This window comes from Pongo abelii, chromosome 14 (assembly GCF_028885655.2).
Source record: "Pongo abelii isolate AG06213 chromosome 14, NHGRI_mPonAbe1-v2.0_pri, whole genome shotgun sequence".
Taxonomy (NCBI): domain Eukaryota; kingdom Metazoa; phylum Chordata; class Mammalia; order Primates; family Hominidae; genus Pongo; species Pongo abelii.
The window spans coordinates 40,071,657-40,095,771 of NC_071999.2; the positions used below are offsets into that span (position 1 = coordinate 40,071,657).

The 24,115-nt window shown below is 34.1% G+C and overlaps 1 protein-coding gene across 6 annotated transcripts in view; it reads left to right on the forward strand.

Annotated features, from left to right (window-relative positions):
• Positions 1–24,115, forward strand: part of NBEA (neurobeachin) — a 747,382-nt gene that overhangs the window by 185,988 nt on the left and 537,279 nt on the right. For all 6 annotated transcript variants that reach the window (XM_054528904.2, XM_054528905.2, XM_054528908.2 and 3 more), the window contains 3 exons: positions 5–102; positions 5,139–5,231; positions 23,517–23,625. In XM_054528904.2, coding sequence (XP_054384879.2) covers positions 5–102; positions 5,139–5,231; positions 23,517–23,625 — 300 coding nt within the window. The remainder of the gene's footprint in view (positions 1–4; positions 103–5,138; positions 5,232–23,516; positions 23,626–24,115) is intronic.

The window sequence follows — 24,115 nt, forward strand, 5'->3', positions numbered from 1 at the left end:
GCAGGATGAAAATATTCATGATGTGCTACAGTTACTGGTGGCTTTAATGTCGGAACACCCAGCCTCAATGATACCAGCATTTGATCAAAGAAATGGAATAAGGTAGGATTATAATATTAGTATTACTATTAGACTTTAATGGAGCACAGTTGTTCCTCCTAGAATAACTGCTATTCTATGAATATTTGAATAAATATAGCAAAGTCTTGCACATGAGAGAATAAATGGAGAATGCTGCTATTGATCCTCGAATACTCAGGAAACTGATGAAGTGTATAAACAGTAGTCTCAGGAATCAAGAAGAGTAGTTAAATTGTTTTTGCTATAGTAAGGACATTACAAATTGTGAATAGAGCATTTTTTTTTCAAGAAGACACGAAAAAGCAAGGCACCTTTTACCAAAAGAGGATACAATGAAATTTTATGATATGGGGCCTGAGAGAGATTATAGCCAGATTTGGAAGTTTCATAGAATGGTAATAACTTTAGTGGGTTTTTTTTTTTCAGCTGGTGATGAAAATTAAAGAATTTTGAATAGGGGAAATGTTGTGCTCAGACTGCTATTTTGTTAGATTTACAATCACCAGTGTGAAACATGAGTTGAAGGACAAACTGATGTAGCAATATCAGCAGGGAGATTATTTTGTTCATCAGTATTAAAGATGATGACTTGAGACAGTGGCAGTGCAATGGAAATAATAGAGATGAAAGATGTTTTGGAATAAGAGGCCAAAGCCAAAAGAAACTGAAAACCAACTTTTGTTGTGGCAGTTGAAAAGTAACTTGGTAGATAGGTGAAATATAATTTCTTAATTAGTATTTTTATGAACTTAACCCTATAATTTAGCTTTTTAAGGAATTCTTTGTTTTTATTTTTCTGGAGTTTTAATTAGTGGGATGAGCAGGATATCGAGGTTATGCCATGTATAACTCAGTGAATTTCCACAGTTTTATTGTGAAAAAGAGTTTAAAAGAGAGTTTGGAAATAATGTATCAGTGACTGTCAAGGGCTTTTTTAAGTGCCTTTTTTACTTGGCCAGTTATATCAGTGAATAACAACTTTCTAGACTTGAAGAACTCCTTTTCAAATTAGAGAAGAAATCACTATCTGTATATGCATATCTCACTTGTGATATCACTATTACCTTTGAGTTTATAATTCATAGGGCTGCCAATCTATTTGAAGAAGATTATACATTTAGTGATTAACAACTGTTATAATTTTTTTTTTTTTTCTTTTTGAGACAGGGTCTCACTCTGTCACCCAGGCTGGAGTGCAGTGTGCAGTGGTGCGATCTCAGCTCACTGCAAGCTCCACTTCCCGGGTTCACGCCATTCTCCTCCTGCCTCAGCCTCCTGAGTAGCTGGGACTACAGGCGCCCGCCACCACGCCCGGCTAATTTTTTGTATTTTGTTTTAGGAGAGACGGGGTTTCACCGTGTTAGCCAGGATGGTCTCAATCTCCTGACCTTGTGATCTGCCCACCTTGGCCTCCCAAAGTACTGGGATTACAGGTGTGAGCCACTGTGCCCACCCTATAATTTTTTACTCTCAAATTTGAACCATATGAAACTGTTGATACTTAACTGATTTTACCAAATAATGGCAATTTCATATAGCTTGATCTAATAATGTAGTACAATTACACTCACTCTTCTGAACTTATATTTAGATTGAATAATTAGTGTCCTTGTCCTTAGATTTTGCTTTGTTTATTATATTACCTGGTAAATTTAGTGAATCAGTTGAAGATATCCACATTACTCTTGTAGAAGATACCAAACTTAGATTGTCTAATATGATGAAATGCAGAAATATAATTCTATTATTTTGACACATCGGAAATATAATCCTACAATTGAGAGTGCTATTTGGTAAGATCTTTAGGATTTACATGTATTTTAAATGTATGGTACGAAAGAACTGATTAAGCACAACAGATTAAAAGGCCTTGTGCTCATGGCTGACCATGAGCAGAACATGTCAGATTGTTACCAGTATGTTAAAAACAATCACACAGATTAAAACTTGACATTTCAGCTTTTCTACTTCAAAAATGTGGAGAAAGCTGGTTCAGAATAGTATAAATGATGAAAAGAATAGGCTTATTAGATAGAAAATATTGAAAATGGCTAATGCATTTATATGTCTGTATTCTAGAAAATAGCCATTAAAGGCTAACAGTTGTATATGAAGTATTTTGGGTGGAAAATTCTGGTCTGTTGTAATTCATACAGTTGAATTCAGTATAACAGTTGAACAAAAAGAATGAACTCAGTTTAATTCTGATGGTATTGGGCTTAAGGAAGCCCTTGTAATAACAGAACACTGAACTAAGCAGCTAAAAATTTGATGTTTTTATATCTGGAAAATTTCAGAGAAAGGAATAAAGAACTACCTGTCTTATATAGCTTAGACCATTTGCTTACTGAATATAGTGAGCTTAAGCAGGTGAATTAGGATTATTGTTAATTAGTAATAATGTATATTACAAGTAAACATTCATTAACAAAGTAAATTTCTTATTCATACTGTATCACATCCCTAGGTATGTAGATGTGGGATGGTCCTAGACATTTTCATGTTTCAACATTAATCATAATTTCTCTTGACCCAGGGTGGGGTCTAATGCCTTTTTTCCTGCTACTCAAAGTTATTCCTAGACGGTAGAAACGCTGTGAGAACTTCCAATTCTGTATTTTGAGTGTAGCCACATTTTTAGACTGTGAGGGGTTTTATTTATTTATTTATTTATTTATTTATTTACTTTTAGACAGAGTCTCCCTCTGTTGTCTAGGCTGGAGTGCAGTGGTACCGTCTTAGCTTACGGCAGCCTCCATCTCCTGGGTTCAAGCAATTCTCATGCCTTAGCCTCCCAAGTAACTGGCACTACAGGCATGTGCCACCACACCTGACTAATTTTTTTTGTATTTTGGTAGAGACGGGGTTTCACCATGTTGCCCAGGCTGCTCTTGAACTTCTGCGCTCAGGCAGCCTGCCCACGTTGGCCTCCTAAAGTGTTAGGATTACAGGCGTGAGCCACCATGCCTGGCCCAGACTGTGAGCTTTTACTTTGGTTCTCAAGACTATTTTTGCTGTTTAGTGTTGCTTCTTATGATTTCTTGAATGTATTTTTTTTTGACATGTCTGACTTTGCTATTCTCAAACTTGTCTTTTTTCATTACTGATCTTGGTTCCTAAAAGTTTTGAAAATGGATTTCAGTGTAAACCCATACATATTAATGAATGTGGGATTCAAAAAAAAAATCTTCCAAAGGAAATAATCACTTTTCTCATAGTTTATTCTTTAATAGATGAAATGCAAAGCATAAAAGAAAAAAAGAGAAAAAGAAGCAGTATCAATAACATCTTTTCTTTTGGCAAAACTAAAAATAATGACTCGGCAAAACTAAAAATAATGACTTTAAGCTATTTGTTCCCCTTTGTATCACTGAAATTATGAAAATTATATTGCATCTTTTACTAGATTCTCTTGTTCAGCTGAGTACTTTACCTCAAAATATGCCATGGCATTTTATTTTTTCAGAAACATATTTAATAAAATAAAGCCCACTGTAATGTTACAGCCCCTAAAGAACTTTCTTATATTCTAGAATTAGTTGCCAGTGTATATAGTTGTCATTGTCCCTTCTACTTTATTGAAACAAATTACTTTTTTAATAGAAAAAATATAGAATAAAATTTCTAAACACTTACAAATATTATAATGAATATGGCCCTACTTTTATATAGTACTTGAAGTGATTGTATAGGTTAGGTTGTATATTAGTAGAGGCTATTTTGCTCCAAGTAACAGAAAACCTCTCAAGCTTTTAAAGTAAAAACTGAATAATATACTTGTTAAAAAAAATCTTACCAAAGTATTATAAATCATGCTGCTATAAAGACACATGCACACATATGTTTATTGCGGCACTATTCACAATAGCAAAGACTTGGAACCAAACCAAATGTCCAACAATGACAGACTGGATTAAGAAAATGTGGCACATATACACCATGGGATACTATGCAGCCATAAAAAATGATGAGTTCATGTCCTTTGTAGGGACATGGATGAAGCTGGAAACCATCATTCTCAGCAAACTATTGCAAGGACAAAAAACCAAACACCGCATATTCTCACTCATAGGTGGGAATTGAACAATGAGAACACTTGGACACAGGAAGGGGAACATCACACACCGGGGCCTGTTGTGGGGTGGGGGTAGGGGGGAGGGATAGCATTAGGAGATATACCTAATGTTAAATGATGAGTTAAGGGGTGCAGCACACCAACATGGCACGTGTATACATATGTAACAAACCTGCACGTTGTGCACATGTACTCTAGAACTTAAAGTATATAAAAAAAAAATCTTAGAGTAGGAACCAGGAATTGTAGGGCTATTAGGAAACAAGTTTGCTTTATCTGCTGCTTTCTGTAAGCTGTTTAATCCTTCCTTCTGTATGTTGACTAGCCTTTCTGAACAGAAACAAAACATTGCTGTTCTAGTTTCTGTTTTAAACAGTTTTTGAATTCAAGAGCCCAGCAAAGAGGAGATGCTGTTTCTTAGACCTCATTCCAAATTCTCAAAAAGGAGAAATAACTAGGCAGGTGTCTACCTATCATCTAATTAGTTATACCAAGAAAACAGGATTAGGGTGCAAGTGGCTCACGCCTGTAATTCCAGCACTTTGGGAGGCCAAGGTGGTCGAATCGTTTAAACTCAGGAGTTCCAGACTAGCCTGAGCAATATGGCAAAACCTCACCTCTATATTAAAATTAAGAAAAAAATTTTTAAAAAAGGAAGAAAATAGGGTTATCAAGTTTAAATGTTGGAGCCAATTCTTAGAGAGAAGAGATGTGGCCTAACTAAGCATGTGTTAGTATGTTGGGAGGCAGTACTTATGAACACCAGTCACATTGCCCTTTTGAGTGTATGGCTGAAGGACATGTTTAAAGAAAAATTATTAAAGCATGCTAGTTTTTAATTTTTCCAAAGAATTATAATCCTGAGAAGAAAATCTTCAGAGTTTTATATTTCACATATGTATAATTTATCTGTAAAGCATATAGTGTGTTTTTGTTTTTAATATTAGTTAAGTTTTTAAAAGATAATTTATATATTTTGTAGGGTGATCTACAAATTATTGGCTTCTAAAAGTGAAAGTATTTGGGTTCAAGCTTTGAAGGTTCTGGGATACTTTCTGAAGCATTTAGGTCACAAGTAAGTTGATATTTGTCGTAATGCATTCTAGAAATAACTATCAAGATTATGTTTTATGAGTTTTGTATGTAATGTAACATGAAATTTGACTTGAAAAATCTAACAGTGGAAAATAATAGCTTTCTGTGGTAGAAATTGTAAAAATGTTTTATAAAATATGTTTTATTAATAGTAGATTATGAAACAAAATTACAATTTAAGTAATTAGTTTATTTCTATATTATTCCTGAAAATAAAGCATTATCTATTCTAAAGATGTAATAAAATATTTTGTCAAGATACAATGATACACATATAGGTATGACTTCAAGGAAAGCTTTCTTGACAAGGAAATACTGTGTATATGTTGAGGTCTTTCTGAGAGTTGATCTTATGCTTACATGCTGAGTCAGTATTTGTTATTAGTTTCTAACAGTAGGGCTTATTGATTAATTTTCTGACTTGAAGATGCTAGAATACCTCATTTCTTTCCCCAAATCCGGAATCTGAATACTTTCTAAGAACACTTTTTGTGAAGAAACTACTGCTGGCTTAATGATTGCAATTCATACTACACTATCCAGTGTAGGAATGTTTTAAGAGTATATTTTCCTTACAATTGAAGCCCAGGAAGTAGTGCAACTATAATTTAAATGTTACTAGATGAGGTTCCTATCACAACCTCATTGTTGCCCTTGTTTTTTTTTTTTTTTTTTTTGGTGCTTACTTAAATTTGCAAAGCGCTTATTTGTAATTATCATGAAAACTGCACAAAATTCAGACAAGACCTGTCTAACAAGCTGTATAGCCTAGAAGTTTAAATATTTTTAAAATTTCGGTACCAAACAATAATTAAGTAAGGGAGACTAGATATACTATGGATATGGATATAAGGAATAGTTCAAACAAAGCCAGGATTGTAGAAAAGGATATATATATATATATGTATATATACAGTTCCATATATATATATGGAACTTTAAGTACACTTGGTGACAGATTACTGGGAGTGAGGAAGCATATGCCCTTTTTATATTAAGAGATAAAGCTCACTTATTTAACTTCAGTTAATTAAAATAAATTGACTGGAGAAAGTTAAAGGATTGTAGCCCAAGATGCAGCCTCCTAAAAATGTCAAGAAAGCACATTAAAAAATTTACAAAAAGATGAAAACTCAGTTAATACAAAATTTAAAATAACAAGCAGGCAGTTTCCTGTATAAAGATGCTGTTTAAGATATCCTATTTTCCCTTTTTTTCCTGTAAAATGTATAAATGATATAACAAGAAGTAAAAAATGTACTCTCTATCACAAATGTTATCACAAGTAGAAGACAGATGCAAATGTATGAACTCCAGAATATGGGTATCAGCTTTAAAGTTGCTAAGGTTGGGTAAAAGCTGTTAAGGCTAAAGAGAAGAGAAAATGCAAAGAGTATGGTGAGAGAGTTCACTTATAGCAAATAGGAAGTGTCAGTGAAAGTAAAGTTTCTGAAGATGAGAGGCACACCTTAAATTACAAAAATAGATCATTTGTTTGAAATAATAGATATACATATCATGCCTGATAGCAGAGTTTTTTTGAATCAGATTGGTTTCAGAAAAGGAGAAGATATATCACAAAGAATTACACAGATGAACTGTATTTGTGGCAAGCAGTCTATCTCGTGGCTATAGAGAAAGGAAAGTTTTTGGATTGTGAAAGCAAAAAGGTTACCCTTGTCCCTTCTTTTACACATATGCATGGAAGTGTCCTGTCCATGTAAATTAGACTGCATCAAAAGAATTGGCACATCATCAGTGCACGTGAATCAGATAAAAAACATGGAAAAAATAAGTTAAAGTAACCAGTACGTGAATAGCACTTAGCAGAAAAATATTGCTATGGAATACATAGCATTTTGATTTAAAAATTTACTATCATAAGTTAAAAATAAACAAATGCATATATACATACATACATAGATACATAGCTTCTGAGAAAGAACCACTAAACAGAATTTGGAGAAGTAATCCAGCTACTCAGGAGGCTTATGCAGGAGGATTGCTTGAGCCCAGGAGTTTGAGTCCAGCCTGGGCAATGTAGTAAGATCCCTATCTGGAAAAAAAAAAAGTTGTAAGAAATGTTAACATAGTGATATGGTTTGGTTGTGTCCCCCCACCTAAAATCTCATCTTGAATTGTAATCCCCACCTGTGAAGGGTGGGACCAGGTAGACATAATTGGATCATGGGGGCAGTTCCCCCCTGCTGTTCTTGTAATAGTGAGTCGCATGAGATCTGATGGTTTTGTAAGCATTTGGCATTTCCCCTGCTTTCCCTCACTCCATCTTGCTGCCCTGTGAAGAAGGTGCCTGCTTCTCCTTGCCTTCCACCATGATTGTAAGTTTCCTGAGGCCTCCCCAGCAATGCAGAACTGTGAGTCAATTAAACCTCTTTCCTTTATAAATTAGCCAATCTTGGGTATTTCTTCATAGCAGCGTGAGAATCGACTAACACAGATAGCATGGAAGTATTTAATTATGAGCTAATAAAACATTGGACAAATACTGGAAGAAAAGAACTATACACAAAAAAATAAAATTGGAAATTGCTCAAAGGCAAAACTCTGGCTAGTAGCATAGTGAAATACACAGAAGATAAAACTGAAAAAAAAGCAAATATTATGAATAGATGAAAATATGAGTTTAGGATTAGAAAGAAAATGAGCGACATGGGAGAAAAACAAATTACCATAATGGCATAAATTGGCCAGGTGTGGTGGCTCACGCCCATAATCCCAGCACTTTGGGAGGCCGAGGCGGGCAGATCAACGAGGTCAGCAGTTTGAGACCAGCCTGGCCAACATGGTGAAACACCGTCTCTACTAAAAATACAAAAATTAGCCGGGCGTGGTGGCGGATGCCTGTCATCCCAGCTACTCGGGAGGCTGAGGTAGGAGAATTGCTTGAACCTGGGAGGCGGAGGTTGCAGTGAGCTGAGACCGTACCATTGCATTCCAGAGCCTGGGCAGCAGAGCAAGACTCCATTTCAAAAAAAAAAAAAAAAAGCCAAAATAATAATAATGGCATAAATGGAGTTCCCAAATAAGAAAAGCAGAACAATGGAACAAAACAAATATTTAAATCTATAATTCAGTGAAGTCTTGATGTAAGATTTTGCCATTTTTATTTAGAGGACATATTGTGTGCCAGGGAAAACTGACCTAGAATGGTTAGCATCAAAGTGCATTACTGGACTTAAATATAAGAATACTTTGTATAATAGTGCACAAATAAGGAGAAAAATGAGTCTGGCTTTAGACTCTTAACTTTCAATACAAAAAAACTATAACAATCATAAGATAATTAAATGAAGAAAGTTGGAGCCAAACTATCCTTTAAGTAAAAAGGATGCTGTCAAATATTTTTTAGCCATACAGCAAATTATTTCTGTGACTAAATCTTGAGGAAATTGCCGGGAATAAAGTCCAACCAACTAGGAATGACTGGAGAAACTATTGCTGAGGACAGCTGGTGAGCACTGAATAAATTTAACCATAAAACTAAGACTGAAATAAATGTTCATATTACTGTGACAGACCAGAATTTACTTTTTATATATGCTAATAATGTACAAATGACATAACCGTAATGAATTGGGAAGGGGCTGAGAAAAGAAGGAAAGTAGAGCAAGTGCAAAGAGTCAGAATTTCCATGTAAGTGGACAGATGAAATATTACAAATACAGGCCTATTGACTAAAATTTGATGATGTAGATGAAAGGAAAAAATTAAGAGTAAATATGCTGACATTTATATTTCTCCTAGTAGGGAAATGCCCTTTTTAAACAGATGGAGGATTACTTATTCTTTCACAGTTAAAAAGATAAGCAGTTCTATAAAATTATAAAGCTTTCAAAATATTTAAGATCTGTATGGATAAAACTAAGAACAATATATGTAATGGAACTTTGGAAAATCTGTAAAGATCAGTAAGCATAACATAAAATATGACATATCTAAGACCAGTCATACTGTCATAAAAAAAATGTAAAAGCTTTTATAAATCACCTGTTGAAAGGAAAATATCACAATTGATCACAGTAATGAAACCCAGTTCTATATGCAAGAAACATACCAAAAAACCAAAGTGGTTTTGAAAGGTTGAAAGTAAAAGGATGAGTAAAGGTTTATTATGTAAATACAAAGACAGCAGAAAGTAGGAATCATGATCTTAATATTGGACAAATTAGAATACAAGCCAAAAAGAAATAACCATTAGATAAAGAAGAATTCTTTATAATGATAAAATGGAAACATTCATAAACTAGAAATTACAGGAGAAACAGTCACTTAAAGTTTAAGACTTCAAAACAAACTTTAATTCACCTATTTCAGTCCACAAAAAGCCAAGAAGTATCTGAGATGGTGGGATAAATCTTTTTGACCTTAAACTTGTGGGTCGGTGTGTAGGAAGATTGGAGTGCTATCATGCTGGCTCCAGGGGCTCATGGCGCAGGACTTATAGCTTGCTAAGTTTTATACTACAAGTCAGTAAGTTTAAAGGGTGCTCTGCCTGACACTACCTGCAGGGATCTCATCATTTAAAATTCACAGCCATGAGTTTTGACCTTGATTCTGTGGATAGTGAAAAATAGCAACTCATCTAAAGGCGCCTACTAGCCAGAGGCAGGATGAGAGAATCATCAAACTATGTACCCAGTGAAGTAAAACTATGGTGGAGGCTGTTGTGGAACATCTGAATTTCATTTATACAAAGAGCTTTTGAGATTCAAATAGAGCACCAACGATAATATTCTGCTCTTTTAGCTGATGATTTTTTAACCAGTTCACCCTACTTAGTGGAAGATCTCAAAGCATGGATGAAAAATAGAGAGTGAGAGAAAAGATAAAGCCTTAGAAAATAAGAGACTTCGCATGTGACTATTAAGAGTTCAAAACCAAACACCGCATGTTCTCACTCATAGGTGGGAATTGAACAATGAGAACACATGGACACAGGAAGGGGAACATCACACACCGGGGCCTGTTGTGGGGTGGGGGGAGCGGGGAGGGATAGCATTAGGAGATATACCTAATGTTAAATGACGAGTTAATGGGTGCAGCACACCAACATGGCACATGTATACATATGTAACAAACCTGCATGTTGTGCATATGTACCCTAAAACTTAAAGTATAATTAAAAAAAAAAGAGTTCTTAGAAGAGAAAAGTGATGGGTGTAAAAACTAGATATCCTGAAACACTTTGATCTACTAAAAACTTAGAAATGTTAGATAAAAATATGTCAAAAATCCTATTAAATATATAGGTGTGCACACAAAAGTAAGGGAAATTCTCACATGCCAGAAATGAAACTCAAGCATACTAAAAGAAACAAGACTTTAAAAACAAGGTAATTTAAAAATAAACCATGTAATTAAAAAAACCCTAAGTAACTTGTGAAAATGAAAAGGTAGTAATTACAATGAACACCTATATGGAAACATTAAACAGATTAGACAAAGCTTCAGAAAGAATTGGTGAACTGAGAGATAGAACTGAAGAAATTACCTAGAAATCAACACCAATAAACAAGATTACAACCATGACATTAAGAGAGATGGAGAAAAAAGGAAAGGTTTCAAATATGGCTAAAAAGAGTTATAGAAAAGGGGATGAGAGAATGAGGAAGAGGCAATATTCAAAGTAAATTACTAAAGTTTTACAAAATTGATGAAAGAGCTGATTTCTCAGATTTTGGAAGTAAAATGAATTCTAATCAGGGAAAATTAGCATGAAATCTTACCACAAAGTGAAACTCCAGAACCCAACAAGGACAAGGAGAACAACAAAGGGAAGTTAGCCATATAATATTAAAAGAAATATAATATTTTAGTAAAGAAAACAATGTAGTACATATTTGTGAATAAACAGAGCAAAGTGCAGTTCATAGATTGACCCAAATACTTAGTGATTTTAGTGCTAATAAAGGTGCCATCTCTGATGAATAGAGTGATGATATACTTTTTAAAAATGCTGTCTGTTAAAGGAATGGAACAAATGATATATTTTTATTTGCATTTAAAAAGTTAATAAGAAGTTATAAAAAATATACCACTCTGGTGAGGGATGTTGACAGTGGGGAAAGCTGTGTATATGTAGGGGTAGGGACATATGGGACTCCCTACATTCTGCTCAATTTTACTGAGAACCTAAAACTGCTCTAAAAATAAAGTGCATTTAAAAGATAAGGGTAAAGTGGTAGGGAAATGAGAAATCAGAAAGTGTATGGGGGAGCTGTGAGTGATGTGGGAATGTAAGGGATGAGTTGGGTGTAAAATCTCTATGTATCTTTTTATGTCATATATTTTTAACTAGGTAAATGTATTACTTATTCTAAAAATTAAATGATAAAAGCTGTTATTGCATTATTTAATTATTTAAATATATAAATATATATAAATATATATTATATATAATATTATATATATAAATTATTTAAATATATAAAAATAAACTTTAAGGCAAAAAAATTAATGAGGATGAAGGGGGCCACCATATTGTGAAAAAGGTGTAATTCATTAGGAATGTAAAACAGTTTCAAATGCATATACACTTAGTGTAGGTGAGTCATGGAAATCTATTAAAGACTAAATTCGGAAGAGTATTTTACAAATTTTAACATATTTTTCTCCTTAAAAGATCAATTACAAAAAATCTCGAAAGTATAATTTGAAAAAAAAAATCCATTGGCTTGAGTGTCATACACATTCTTTTCAAGCACACAAAACTATAGAAATTATTTAAATGAGGCCATAAAGTAGGCTCAATAAATTTAAACAAATTGTCATACAGATGACTTTCTCTGCAAACAGTGCAATTAAACAAGAAATCAATAACAAAAATTAAACTCAGAAAATAGAAATATATGTATCTTCTAAATAACTATAACAAGAAGTTATTCATTATGCAAATTATAAAATGCAGTAAAAAATATTTAAAATTACGTATATTTACACTTGTGAGATTTGGTCTAAATGATACTAGAGAAAATTCATAGTTGTAAATATTTATATTAAAAGCAGAAAGGTACTTAGGTTTTCATTTTTTTAGGTTCTCAGTTATGCTTACCTCATTAATTGTCAGTGTAAGAAGGCAAAAGAAATAATAAAGGGCAGAAGTGAATGAAACAGAAAGCAAGACTATTAAAAAAGAGTAAAGGCAAGGACAAAAAGCCTTATTATTCACTTATAAAATACTTTTCCATGACTAGCTAAAGAAGGAATTGGCCACTATTTCACCTAATAAAATTAGTACAACCTTGATACCAAAATTGGATATGGATTATCCAATTATAAGGGAAATTTATGGTCAATCTCCCCTATGAACGTGAGTCTATCAGTTACTTTTTTAAAAGTATACAGCATAACCAAATTGAGGGTAATCATAGAATGTAAAGGTGGTTTAACATCAGGACAACATTTCATCTATTTATTAACGAAGGAGAATAGCTGTATAATTATGATGTGTGCAAAAAATTTTCATAAAATTCAGTATCATTTGTCATAAAAATTTTTAGCAAACCACAAATAGAAAATGATTTATTAAATCTGGTAACGTATGTCTACTGAAAACTTTCCGCAGTCCTATTTAATGAAATGTGAGAAGCATCCCCTTTGAAAAACTAACAATTAACAAAAGCCTGCTTTCACCACCCCTGTTTGACATCCTATTGGGTAATATTTTGGCATTTATAAAGCACTCCACTTAAAGCTAGCAAAATTGTTTTCAAGTGCATATGCAGCATTCTCCAAAATGTATTATGAGTAGGGCTGTAAAATATAAGACAAGTCTCAGTAAATTTAGAAACTAATGAATCAAACAGAGCATATTATCTGACCACACAGAATTAAATTTGAATGAAAGAGGTTTGAGAAATTGCAAGATATTTGGAAGTAAAGAACGTAACTAATCCCTGAGTCAAAAAAGAAATCATAAAGAACATTAGACGTTAGTTAGAACTGAATGAAAACAAAACCACAGCATAGACTACTTACTGAATGCTTATGCATTGCTGATGGAATGTAAAATCCTGCAGCCATGTTGCAAAAGGATTTCCTAATTTCTTAAAAAGTATTACCATACTTAGGAATGTATCCAAAAGAAGTGAGAACATGTTCATAGCCAGACTTTGCATGAATGTTCTTAGGACTATTATTACTATTATTATTATTTTGAGACGGAGTCTCACTCTGTTACCCAGGCTGGAGTATAGTGGCACAATCTCCGCTCACTGAAACCTCTGCTTCCCATGTTCAAGCAATTCTTCTGCCTAAGCCTCCCACGTAGCCAGGACTACAGGTGCGTGCCACCATGCCCAGCTAATTTTTTTGTATATTTAGTGGAGATGGGGTTTCACTATGTTGGTCAGGCTGGTCTCAAACTCCTGACCTCAGATGATCTGCCCACCTCAGCCTCCCAAAGTGCTGGGATTACCGGCGTGAGCCACTGTGCCCAGCCAGTATTATTATTAATAGTAGCTCCAAACTAGAAACAATCCAAAAGTCAATCAGCTGATGAATGGACAAACAAAATGTTTTATGTCCATACAATGGAATACTATTGTGCAATTAAAAGGGAACAAACTACTGTTAAATACTATGACATAATGAGTCCTAAAACTGTTATGCTAAGTGAAAGAAGCCAGATGCAAAAAACTATATACTGTATGTTTCTGTTTATATTAAATGTCCAGAATGCAAATAAGTGGTTAAATGGGGCTAGCAATGGGAGTGGGAATTAACTGCCAGTGGGCACAGGGAACTGTTTAGGATGATAAAAATGACCTATAACTGTATTGTAATGATAGTGGCATGACTCTATATAATTTTTTAAATGAATTGTTCATTTTCAAAGTGTGTGAATTTTGTGGTATGTGTATTATACTTCAGTAAAGCTAGTAAAAATGTGAAAAACAAAATTTAAAACCCTTTGAAAGTGCAGGTTAATAGTATTATCACTTTGGATTAAGGAAGGATTTCTAAAACAATAAATACACATAAATCATACAGCAAGAAGATAAATTTGACCATTAGAATAAAAAGTACTTTAAAAGATACCATAAAAAGCGAAAAGACAAGGCACAAAGTGAAAGAAGATATTTGCAGTTTATCTAGGATACAGTGGATTTGTATCCTAAACATATGAAAAAAATCGTGCAAATAAATTAGAAAAAGAAAATCTGTTAGGATCATGAAGAATATAAACAGACAATTCACTGAAGAGGAACTTCAGTTAGCAGTAAACATAGGGGTAATATACTCAACTTCAGTAGTAATCAAGAAAGTGCAAATAAAACATGCATTTAATGCTCATCAGGATGGTAAATTTTAAAACTGTTGACAGTATCAAGTATTGACAAAGGATGTACATCAGTGGTAACTCTCCAGTCACTGGTGGAATTATATACTGGTACAATCACATTGAAGAACAATTTACAATTTTTGAAAAGGATAAAGATACTTATACTCTATGACTAAGGAACTCTCTCCTTGCCATAGAGAAAGTCTCGTGTGTGAACAGTGTTCAATATAATATTGTTAATATTAAAAGTTGGAAACAACATAGAACAGGAGAACAGATAAATAAACTAAGGTATATTCATACAATTGGATATATTCAGAACTGAAAATGAATGATGTAAAGTTACCTTCCACAAATCAAATATAAAGCAATAAAGCAAGTTGCAGAAGGATACATAATAATGATGAAATTTATTTCAACTTGAAAAATATGTGAAGACGAAATTGTAAATTGCATATGAATAGATATTCATCTAATTAAAAGTATAAAGATGTACATGGGAATAAAAAACAAAATTTATGATTATTGGTTATCCCCAAGTAGAGTGTGAAGAATGGGATAATGGACAGGTATCCAGAAATACTTACCAAGTTGGTTGGTGGCTACATGAATATTTATTATGTTTAAAAAAAAACTTGGGTAAAGAAACATATAGCAAACAAAAGTAAAGCAGAAATTTATTGACACTATAAAAATCAGATGGGATTTGAAAGCCCAAAACACAATGAGTTGAACCTCAGGTTAAAAGTTCAAAAGAGAATGTGGAAGGACATTCTGTATTTTGAAAGGAACAACTTAAGTAGATGGTGTTAAGTTCATAAACCTGAAAACATCAAATAGCGATGTCAAAAATATAAAGCAAAATTCATTTGAGATTCAAAAGAACTTGATAAAATATAATAATGGTAGAGATGACATATCTCTCTCAGAATGGGACCAATTGATAATACATACAGATATAGAGAAATTGAGTAATAGATTCATAAAACTTGGCTCAATGGATATATGTTCAATCTTACATATTTTGAGGATATATTCATGGCTAAAGAAGATGTACAAAAAAAAATTTAAAAAAAAGGCGGGTCATGTCCTGGGCCATCAAATGAACAAAGCAGACAGAGTAGACATTTTATTGGACACTACTTCCTGACCATAATGTGATAAAATTGGAAATAAAAAAAGAAATTATGCAAAAATATCTTACCTACTTAGAAATTAAGAAGCAGTGTGAAGATATCCTTTAGAGAATAGAAGAAAATAAAATAAAAATTGGAAATTATCTAAAATTTTCTGTACTTCATAGCAAAAACTTATCAGAAATAAATACCTCCATTATTGAAAAATAAAGATTAAAAGTTAGAGGAACTTTGTACTTATATTACAACATTAATTAAAGTACAACAAAGTAAAGTAGGAAGTACAAATTAGTAAGGGTGGAGGCTAACATGAAGAAACTAGAAAAATAAAAACTGTTGAATTGTTGAAAGGATCAGTAACTACAAAGCTGATGTTTTTAAGGAACCAACAAAATGAATCAAACTTGCCCATACCTCATTGAGATAAAACAGAGAGAAGCTTTTGAATAAGGAAAGCCTTTTTAAATTATAGGACAGATTATAATAATTATAAGAAAAATATAGTACATTATGATGACATATAAGAGGTCCACTTCTAATTCTTGGTAGTATCATTTTCTATATATTTTATGTGTTCATTTATTCGGTTTTTCACACATATACATAGTACTTTTCCATCAATTAAAAAATGGGAAGGGTAATATCAAGTCATTAATAAATAAGATAAAACTACAGGAGCACAAAACATGCCCTGTTTTGCTTCACTAGTAATCACCAACAAACCTATCCTATGCTCCCTTAATGCAGAACTGTGTTTTGATATAGTTTCCGTGTAAACATTGGTGCATGTAGCATTGAGTTCCTATACCTTATCCTCCATTCTAGCCTCAAAATAAAATGCTGGGGAGATGTAGGTTAAAATCTGAAATAATATTACAACTGTCCTGACAGATTGAAGAAGATCAGAAAGTATAATAATATCTACTAGTTGAGTAACTAATGCTTCTTACTACAGAATAATATATACAATGATAGCCAAAGGAAATTGGAAATGTAAATACAATTATAAATTGCTTCCTGAAAACCATTAAAAAATTAAAAATGCAGTAAATGGAGAGCTATGCTGTGTACATTAATGGGAAGACTCAATTATATAAAGATAGAATTGTAATAAATCAATTTGTAAACATAATGTCCTTCTGGTAAAAAAATTAATTTTTATTTAAAGGTTAAAAAAACTCTTCAAAAGCTAACTCAGATGAACAAATGAGTAAAAATGTCAATAGAAGTTTGAAGAATAAGAATAATGAGGATTATTGTAATAAGTCTAGTAGACTTTACATCAAGGAATAAACTTAAAGAAGGGGTGTAGAATAAAAAGCACAGAAACACATCCTGATAGACATGTATATCTATATCTATATATATGTATGTTTAGATACTAGAAACATAATTAAAATAAGAATTATTCAATAATTGGCAGTAGGAAATTATTTAATTTTTGGATTGAAGGTGGAGAAGAAGCCTTCAAACCATATCACCACACTCAGCCCCCTCCCCCCCAAAAAAAAAGAAAACCGAAAACCACAAACATTTTACAAAGAATAAACATTTGGAATTGTGGACTTCCAGATCAAGTTGATAAAGAGAGATGAAAGAATTTCCCTTGTCCAAACCTAATGAAATAAACATATAGTAAAATAGAGACTCTTCCCCCTCCAAAATAATAAATTCAAATGTAACCAGACAAGGAAAGCAGCATCACATAAAGCAATGCATTCAAAATATTGACAGCTAAAAAAAAGAACCCAGAGATTCTGGAGTGACTTCGTAAGTATCCTTCCCTCATTTCTATCCCTGCAAAGCCAACAGAATTCCTAGATTTCTCCCTTAATAATCCCCACATTAGAGTGATAGGAATTGATTAGGTATGCCTGGTTTTTCTTCTTTAGGACTTTTGGTGAGTGAAAATAGTTCTTTTTTGAAACAAGGAGAATGAACTGAGATTAATGTTCTGTGATGAAAGTGGGATTCCAAGTTTTTGTATAACATATCACACTGAGGGATCAAGTCAAGGCCTGAAATAATTTCCTTTTGGAAATGAGATATAGTCCCTTAAGTAATGTATAGAAAAAGCACACCATCTTCTAGGAAAATTTGACAGAGAATGATAACACTAAGACATATAGTATTTAAATAAAAGTTTAGTGATTAAAAAAAATAATTCCTAAAAAGAAAATGAAAAAACTAGGCAAAAAAGAAGTACTTTCAAATGGTCAAACATTTGGCTGGCCTCAGACTTCTCCCAGTTGAATTCAGTGCCAAAAGAAACAATGCAGTGTCTGCAAGTTCTGAAAGAAGGTGTGACCTGAGAATATTATATCCTGCCAGATTTTTAAGTATGTAGACATCAGGTCAGAATTCAGAAGACAGACTTCTTCATCTCCTCTTGAATGGCATCCCCAGTCAATTGAGAGCTGAGTCAAAAGAAAAACCACAAATGGTAAAGACACGGTCAAGGAAGTGAATTCATTTGAAGTAGACGAAGACCCAACAATTCATACATAACAGCAGTGTTACGATGAAAATAATTTAAGTGTTTTAAACCTTGATGTTCAAATAGCAATATAGCTCACAAAAATTAGATGACATGAAGTGTGAGGATGGTAATTATCTGTCTTTAATATAAAAGAGTAAATTGATACTTTCTAAAATTGAAATGTTTAGTTAATTATGTAACACTTTGTTTTATTCGTAATTATTTTTTAAGCCTCATAGAGATTTTTAATTAAAAAAAAGCCCTTTGGCCGGGCGCGGTGGCTCACGCCTGCAATCCCAGCACTTTGGGAGGCCGAGATGGGCAGATCACAAGGTCAGGAGATCGAGACCATCCTGGCTAACACGGTGAAACCCCGTCTCTACTAAAAATACAAAAATTTAGCTGGGTGTGGTGGCAGGCGCCTGTAGTCTCAGGTACTGGGGAGACTGAGGCAGGAGAATGGCGTGAACCCAGGAGGCGGAGCTTGCAGTGAGCCGAAATCACACCACTGCACTCTAGCCTGGGTGACTGAGCAACACTCAGTCTCCAAAAAAAAAAAAAAGCCTTTCATGTGGTAAAGAAAGTCATCTGAAGTTTTAAATTTTTTTTTTATTGTTTCATGTCCTTTTCTTTCTTTTCTGTTAAATGTGAGTAAAATTATATTTGATGCTTTTTATTTAAAATAAAATTTAGTATGAGTTTCTTCTATCCTTCTTTATTCCCTCTTCCTTCCCTTCTCCTTTCTTGCCTTCTCTTACACTCCATAAAAAGATGTCTAATGTTTATTGTTATTTATTGTGTTACTTTTGGGTAGTAGAATTTTAAGTCTTGTACTTTCTGTTTCCCTACAGTTTATGAATTTCTATGTTGTATATGATTTAACACAACCAATTAAATAATTACGAAAAATGAGTTAAAATAAAAATCATTTTAAAATGCTATAGTAGAAAGAATGAGTATTAAGTATAAATGAAGAAATGACAGGATCAAAACTTGATAGATTTTATTCAAGAAAATTAAAAAAACCTTTGATGCCACAAGATCCCTTGAAATTCAGAAAGTGGAAAATATTTGTCAATGAGTTGACAAAAGAATAATTTTCCTGATATTATTAGGGATCTTATAATTAGTAGAAAAAAGATGAACACACAGAAGAAAAAAATGGATCACAGGACAGTATCAGGAAGTTCTTGGAAGTAGTATAAATGGTTAGAAACTTTCAATTGATCAGCAATTCTTGTCAATGAAAATAAGATCTACTTTTTACATACCAAATTGACTATTTTTCTGATTATTATAATACATAGGGTTGGTAAAATGCATTTATACCTTAATAGTAGAAATATAAATGTGCATATTTTTGAAGGTCAGTTCAGCAAAGTCTCATAAAAATTAAAATATAAAAGCTTTTAACCCAGTCATTTCAGTTTTTATCCTAAGGAAATAACCATGGTTATGCCCAAAGATGTGTCTGAAGGAAAAGTTTATTTATGGTAGAAAAAAATTGGAAATTACATGAATGGCTAACATTAGTTAATGGATAAAACAATTATGCTACTTTTTTTTTCCCCCCCCCGAGACGGAGTTTTGCTCTGTCGCCCCGCTTGGAGTGCAGTGATGCAATCTCCGCCCACTGCAACCTACACTTCCCATGTTCAAGTGATTCTCCTGCCCCGGCCTCCAGAGTAGCAGGGATTACATGCACCTGTCACCATGCCCGGCTAATTTTTGTATTTCTAGTAGAAAGAGGATTTCACCATGTTGGCCAGGCTGGTCTTGAACTCCTGACCTCAAGTGATCCTCTCACCTCAGCCTCTCAAAGTGCTAGAATTACAGGTGTGAGCCACTGCGCTCGGCCAGTTATGCTCCATTTTTCTTATCAGTTATATTTTATGACGCTGAAAAATACACAATATATTGTTGATTTAAAGTAAACAAACTATAAATTACCTTAAATAGAACAATTTCCATTGTATTCTTCTCATCCTCTCATTTATATCTATATGTCATATATGGATTTATATGCAGAGTAATTAATCTGTGTATAAAATGATATTTATAATGATTATGTCTGGGTTACAGAATTATGGGGTTTCTTTTCTTTCTTTATTGTTTTCTTTGCTGTTTTCATATATACTCTGAATTTGTTACAAGAAATATCTTTTTTTTTTCTGAGACAGAGCCTAACTCTGTTACCTAGGCTGGAGTGCAGTGACGCAATCTCAGCTCACTGCAACCTCCGCCTCCCAGGCTCAAGTGACTCTCCTGCCTCAGCCTCCCAAGTAGCTGGGACTATAGGTGCATGCCACCAAGCCCAGCTAATTTTTGTATTTTTAGTATAGATGGGGTTTCACCATGTTGGCCATGCTGGTCTTGAACTCCTGACCTCAAGTGATCCGCCTGCCTCGGCCTCGCAAAGTGTTGGGATTACAGGCATGAGCCATCACACCCAGCAATAAGAAGTATCTTTGGCCACCCCACAAAAAGATTGTTTTGTGAAGAAAGAAATTTAAATACATTTCAGTGGAATGTATAGTAAGCTAATACATCTATAATGTGCACGATTACAAGATTCTGTAAAAAAAAAAAGATTACACTCTTGATCCATGTGGGCAGAAATCCTGTCAAACTCAAGATATAAAGCAAATCAGCACTAAAAACTGAGGTCTCTTTAGATCTTAAAGTTAATTATGATGTTAGTTTTTCCAGTAAATGTCCCACTGAAGCCTTTCCTGAACTAAACCCATAGAGCTAGGTCTTTCATTAGAAGTCCTATAAGGAATAAAATCATGTGATGTACAGGGCCAGTGCACCATTTCCTGCTTAAGATGATGGATGGCATTTTTTTAATCTCTTGACTGCTGTGCAACAAAATTTATTGGTAAGTATTGTTTTAAAGCAAACTACAGAAGGAAGTTGACTCATCTCTACCATGGTGTATGCACAGCATCTTCAAGTTTCCCCCGAAACTAGAATTAAGCATCTATATAAACGTTTGCACTGGAGGAGATAATCAAGAGGGCATGGATTTCTTCGGAAGCTGTAGTAGTATTGGCACAGTTAAGAGAGTATTCTAAATTTCAGATAGCCTACTTAATTAATTAGTTCACTTTTTTGAGACCAGGTCTCACTGTGTTGCTCAGGCTAGAGTGCAGTGGCACAAGCTCACTGCAGCCTTGATCTCCAGGAATCAAGTCATTCTCCCCTTCTTGAGTAACTGGGGACTACAGGAGCCTGCCACTATGCCCAGCTAATTTTTTTTTTTTTTTTTTTTAAGTAGAGATGAAGTCTTGCTATGTTGCCCAGGCTGATCTCGAATTCATGAGTTCAAATGAGCCTCCTGCCTTGGCCTCCCAAACTGCTGGGATTACAGGCATGAGCCACTGAGCTGGCCTTTAGATAGACTAATTTAGACATATGTTTACCAGCTCCTTGTAGCAGAGATCTGTTTCAAGGTCAATGCTTTGTCATTTGTTCTTTCCTGATTGGGAGCAAAGGAACACTTAAGGCCTTCTTTTCTTGGGCGAGGCTTGAGTTGGAAGAGATTTAAACCTTCCCTTCCATAGTCCTATAATACTCATTAGCCCTGTATTTTTTTAAAATAGCCGTTTGACCTTTTTCAGTCATATTTAAGTGTTTTGCAAACACAGCTGCAGAACAGATGCCCTAGCTTCCTTTTGAGTTTAGGTCGTTTTGCTTTTTCCTTGCCTGGAGAGGCAGATGGGGTGAGGGGATCAACAGTCCTGTGTCTTTTGTTATGGAGTGTGGCTCTTGGAGGCTGATGTTAGAAGAGACCTTTTGCAGATGAATGGACCCACATAAATGGTTCATTTGATTTCTGTATTAATTATGGTAACAATAGCTGCCATAACTGATAAATAATGAAATTCTAGTCACTTAGCAGGCTAGTAGTTTATTTCATGTTCACTTAAAATCCAAATAGGTTTTCCCAAGCAGTTGATTATCTTACAGTGATTTAGAGACCCAGGCAGCTTCTCCCACCTTGTAGCTCCATTGTCTTCCTTCTGTGGATTCTGTGTTGCTGGCTTGGGGAAAGAGCATGGAAAATGTGCATGAGTGCTTTTCCTGTGGGTCAGGCCTAAAAATAATCTACAACTTTTCTGTTCACATTTTATTGGCTAGACTCAGTTAAATAGTCACACTTAGCTATAAGAGAGGCTGGAAATGTAATACAGATGTGGACCCAGGAAGAAAGGAACCAGAGTTTAGTGATTACTTTGTCAGGCTGTGTCACAGTTGCCAATCCAGAGAACAACAGAAAATTGAAGAAAGAAATGAAATACTGAGAGTTGGGAGAGAAGATGATCCAGATTTTGAATTCCTTTTTGTTTTTTTTTTTTTTTTGAGACAGAGTCTCACTCTGTCGCCCAGGCTGGAGTGCAGTGGCTTGATCTTGGCTCACTGCAACCTCCGTCTCCCAGGTTTAAGCGATTCTTCTGCGTCAGCCTCCTGAGTAGCTGGGACTACAGGCGTGTGCCACCACACCCAGCTAATTTTTGTATTTTTAGTAGAGATGGGGGTTTCACCACATTGACCAGGCTTGTCTCAAACTCCTGACCTCATGATCCGCCCACTTCAGCCTCTCAGAGTGCTGGGGTTACAGGCGTGAGCCACTGTTCCTGGCCCAGATCTTGAATTCTAAGGAAGTGACACAAATGAGAGGCCTGTAGTAATTCTTGAGCTAGAGCTAAGAGTTCCAGGAGGCCTTTAATGGAACCTTCTATCCTAAGTATGGGTGTGGGAGGGACACAATTAAATCAGGCAACATTAAGTAGAAAGATATTTTTTAAATCCATTGGTAGGCCACAAATACAAGCAATGATGAACTCTCTTTAATTATGCAGAATTATTTTGTTTTATGACACCAAAATTAAGCTAGAGTATTTATTTTTAACCATAGTTTTAGTTCTTGATATTAAGGTTTGTTACAGTCTATGTTATAAACTTTGAATTTGGACAGGCATGATTTAAAAATTATGTGGTCTCTATGTTAGGGGAAACCAATAATTTTAACCCAATAAAATAACTTCTAAATAGTTATTTGAAATTTGAAAATAACAATGACATTTATGTAATATTCCATAATTTGTACATTTCACATTTTAGTTCACACAGATATTTTATTGAAAAGTTTTTAACTAATAGTCTTGAAACTTTAGGACACAATTGTGTTACAAACTGTTGTTTCTATAGATGGAAGTTCATAAAAATAATTACTTGTATTGTTCTGTATCTGGTTATAAATTGTTCTCTCTTACCTAAAAGTCATGTGATCAGAGAATCCAATGTGTTTCATGGTGTTTTATTTTTCCCCCTTCTCTCCAGGAGAAAAGTTGAAATTATGCACACCCATAGTCTTTTCACTCTTCTTGGAGAAAGGCTGATGTTGCATACAAACACTGTGACTGTCACCACATACAACACACTTTATGAGGTAAAAATAAAAAATGTGTGATGAAAGTTTTAAGTGTATACAGTGGAAACCCTCTTAATCTATGCACTTGAGATGAGTAGTTGGTCTGTTAATCTAAAAGCTAATTAAACCACAAAATGGTTTAATGGTAAAAATGAATATATACCTTATATTTTTATTTTATTTTAAAACATATCCATGTACAATTTTTGCCAATCTCTTTATGTCGATCCAAGAGCTTTTCTTCTTGTATGGGTTGGCTGACTGGCTTCACACAAAGTCTTTGTCACATAAACTACATCCATTTTGTAGTATATATTAGTTCTACTTCCCCATCCCCACCCCTCTGTTTTTATCCTCTCGTTCCTACTCTCTCTCTTTCTGCTTCTATTAGCTATCCACTGCCAGTATTAAGCTAGAGTTGCTACTGGGATAAATTTCGGTAAGAATTATTTGTAAAAATGATATCTGGAAGCATCTTTGGATCTCATCATTTCAATTTAGAGGTTCC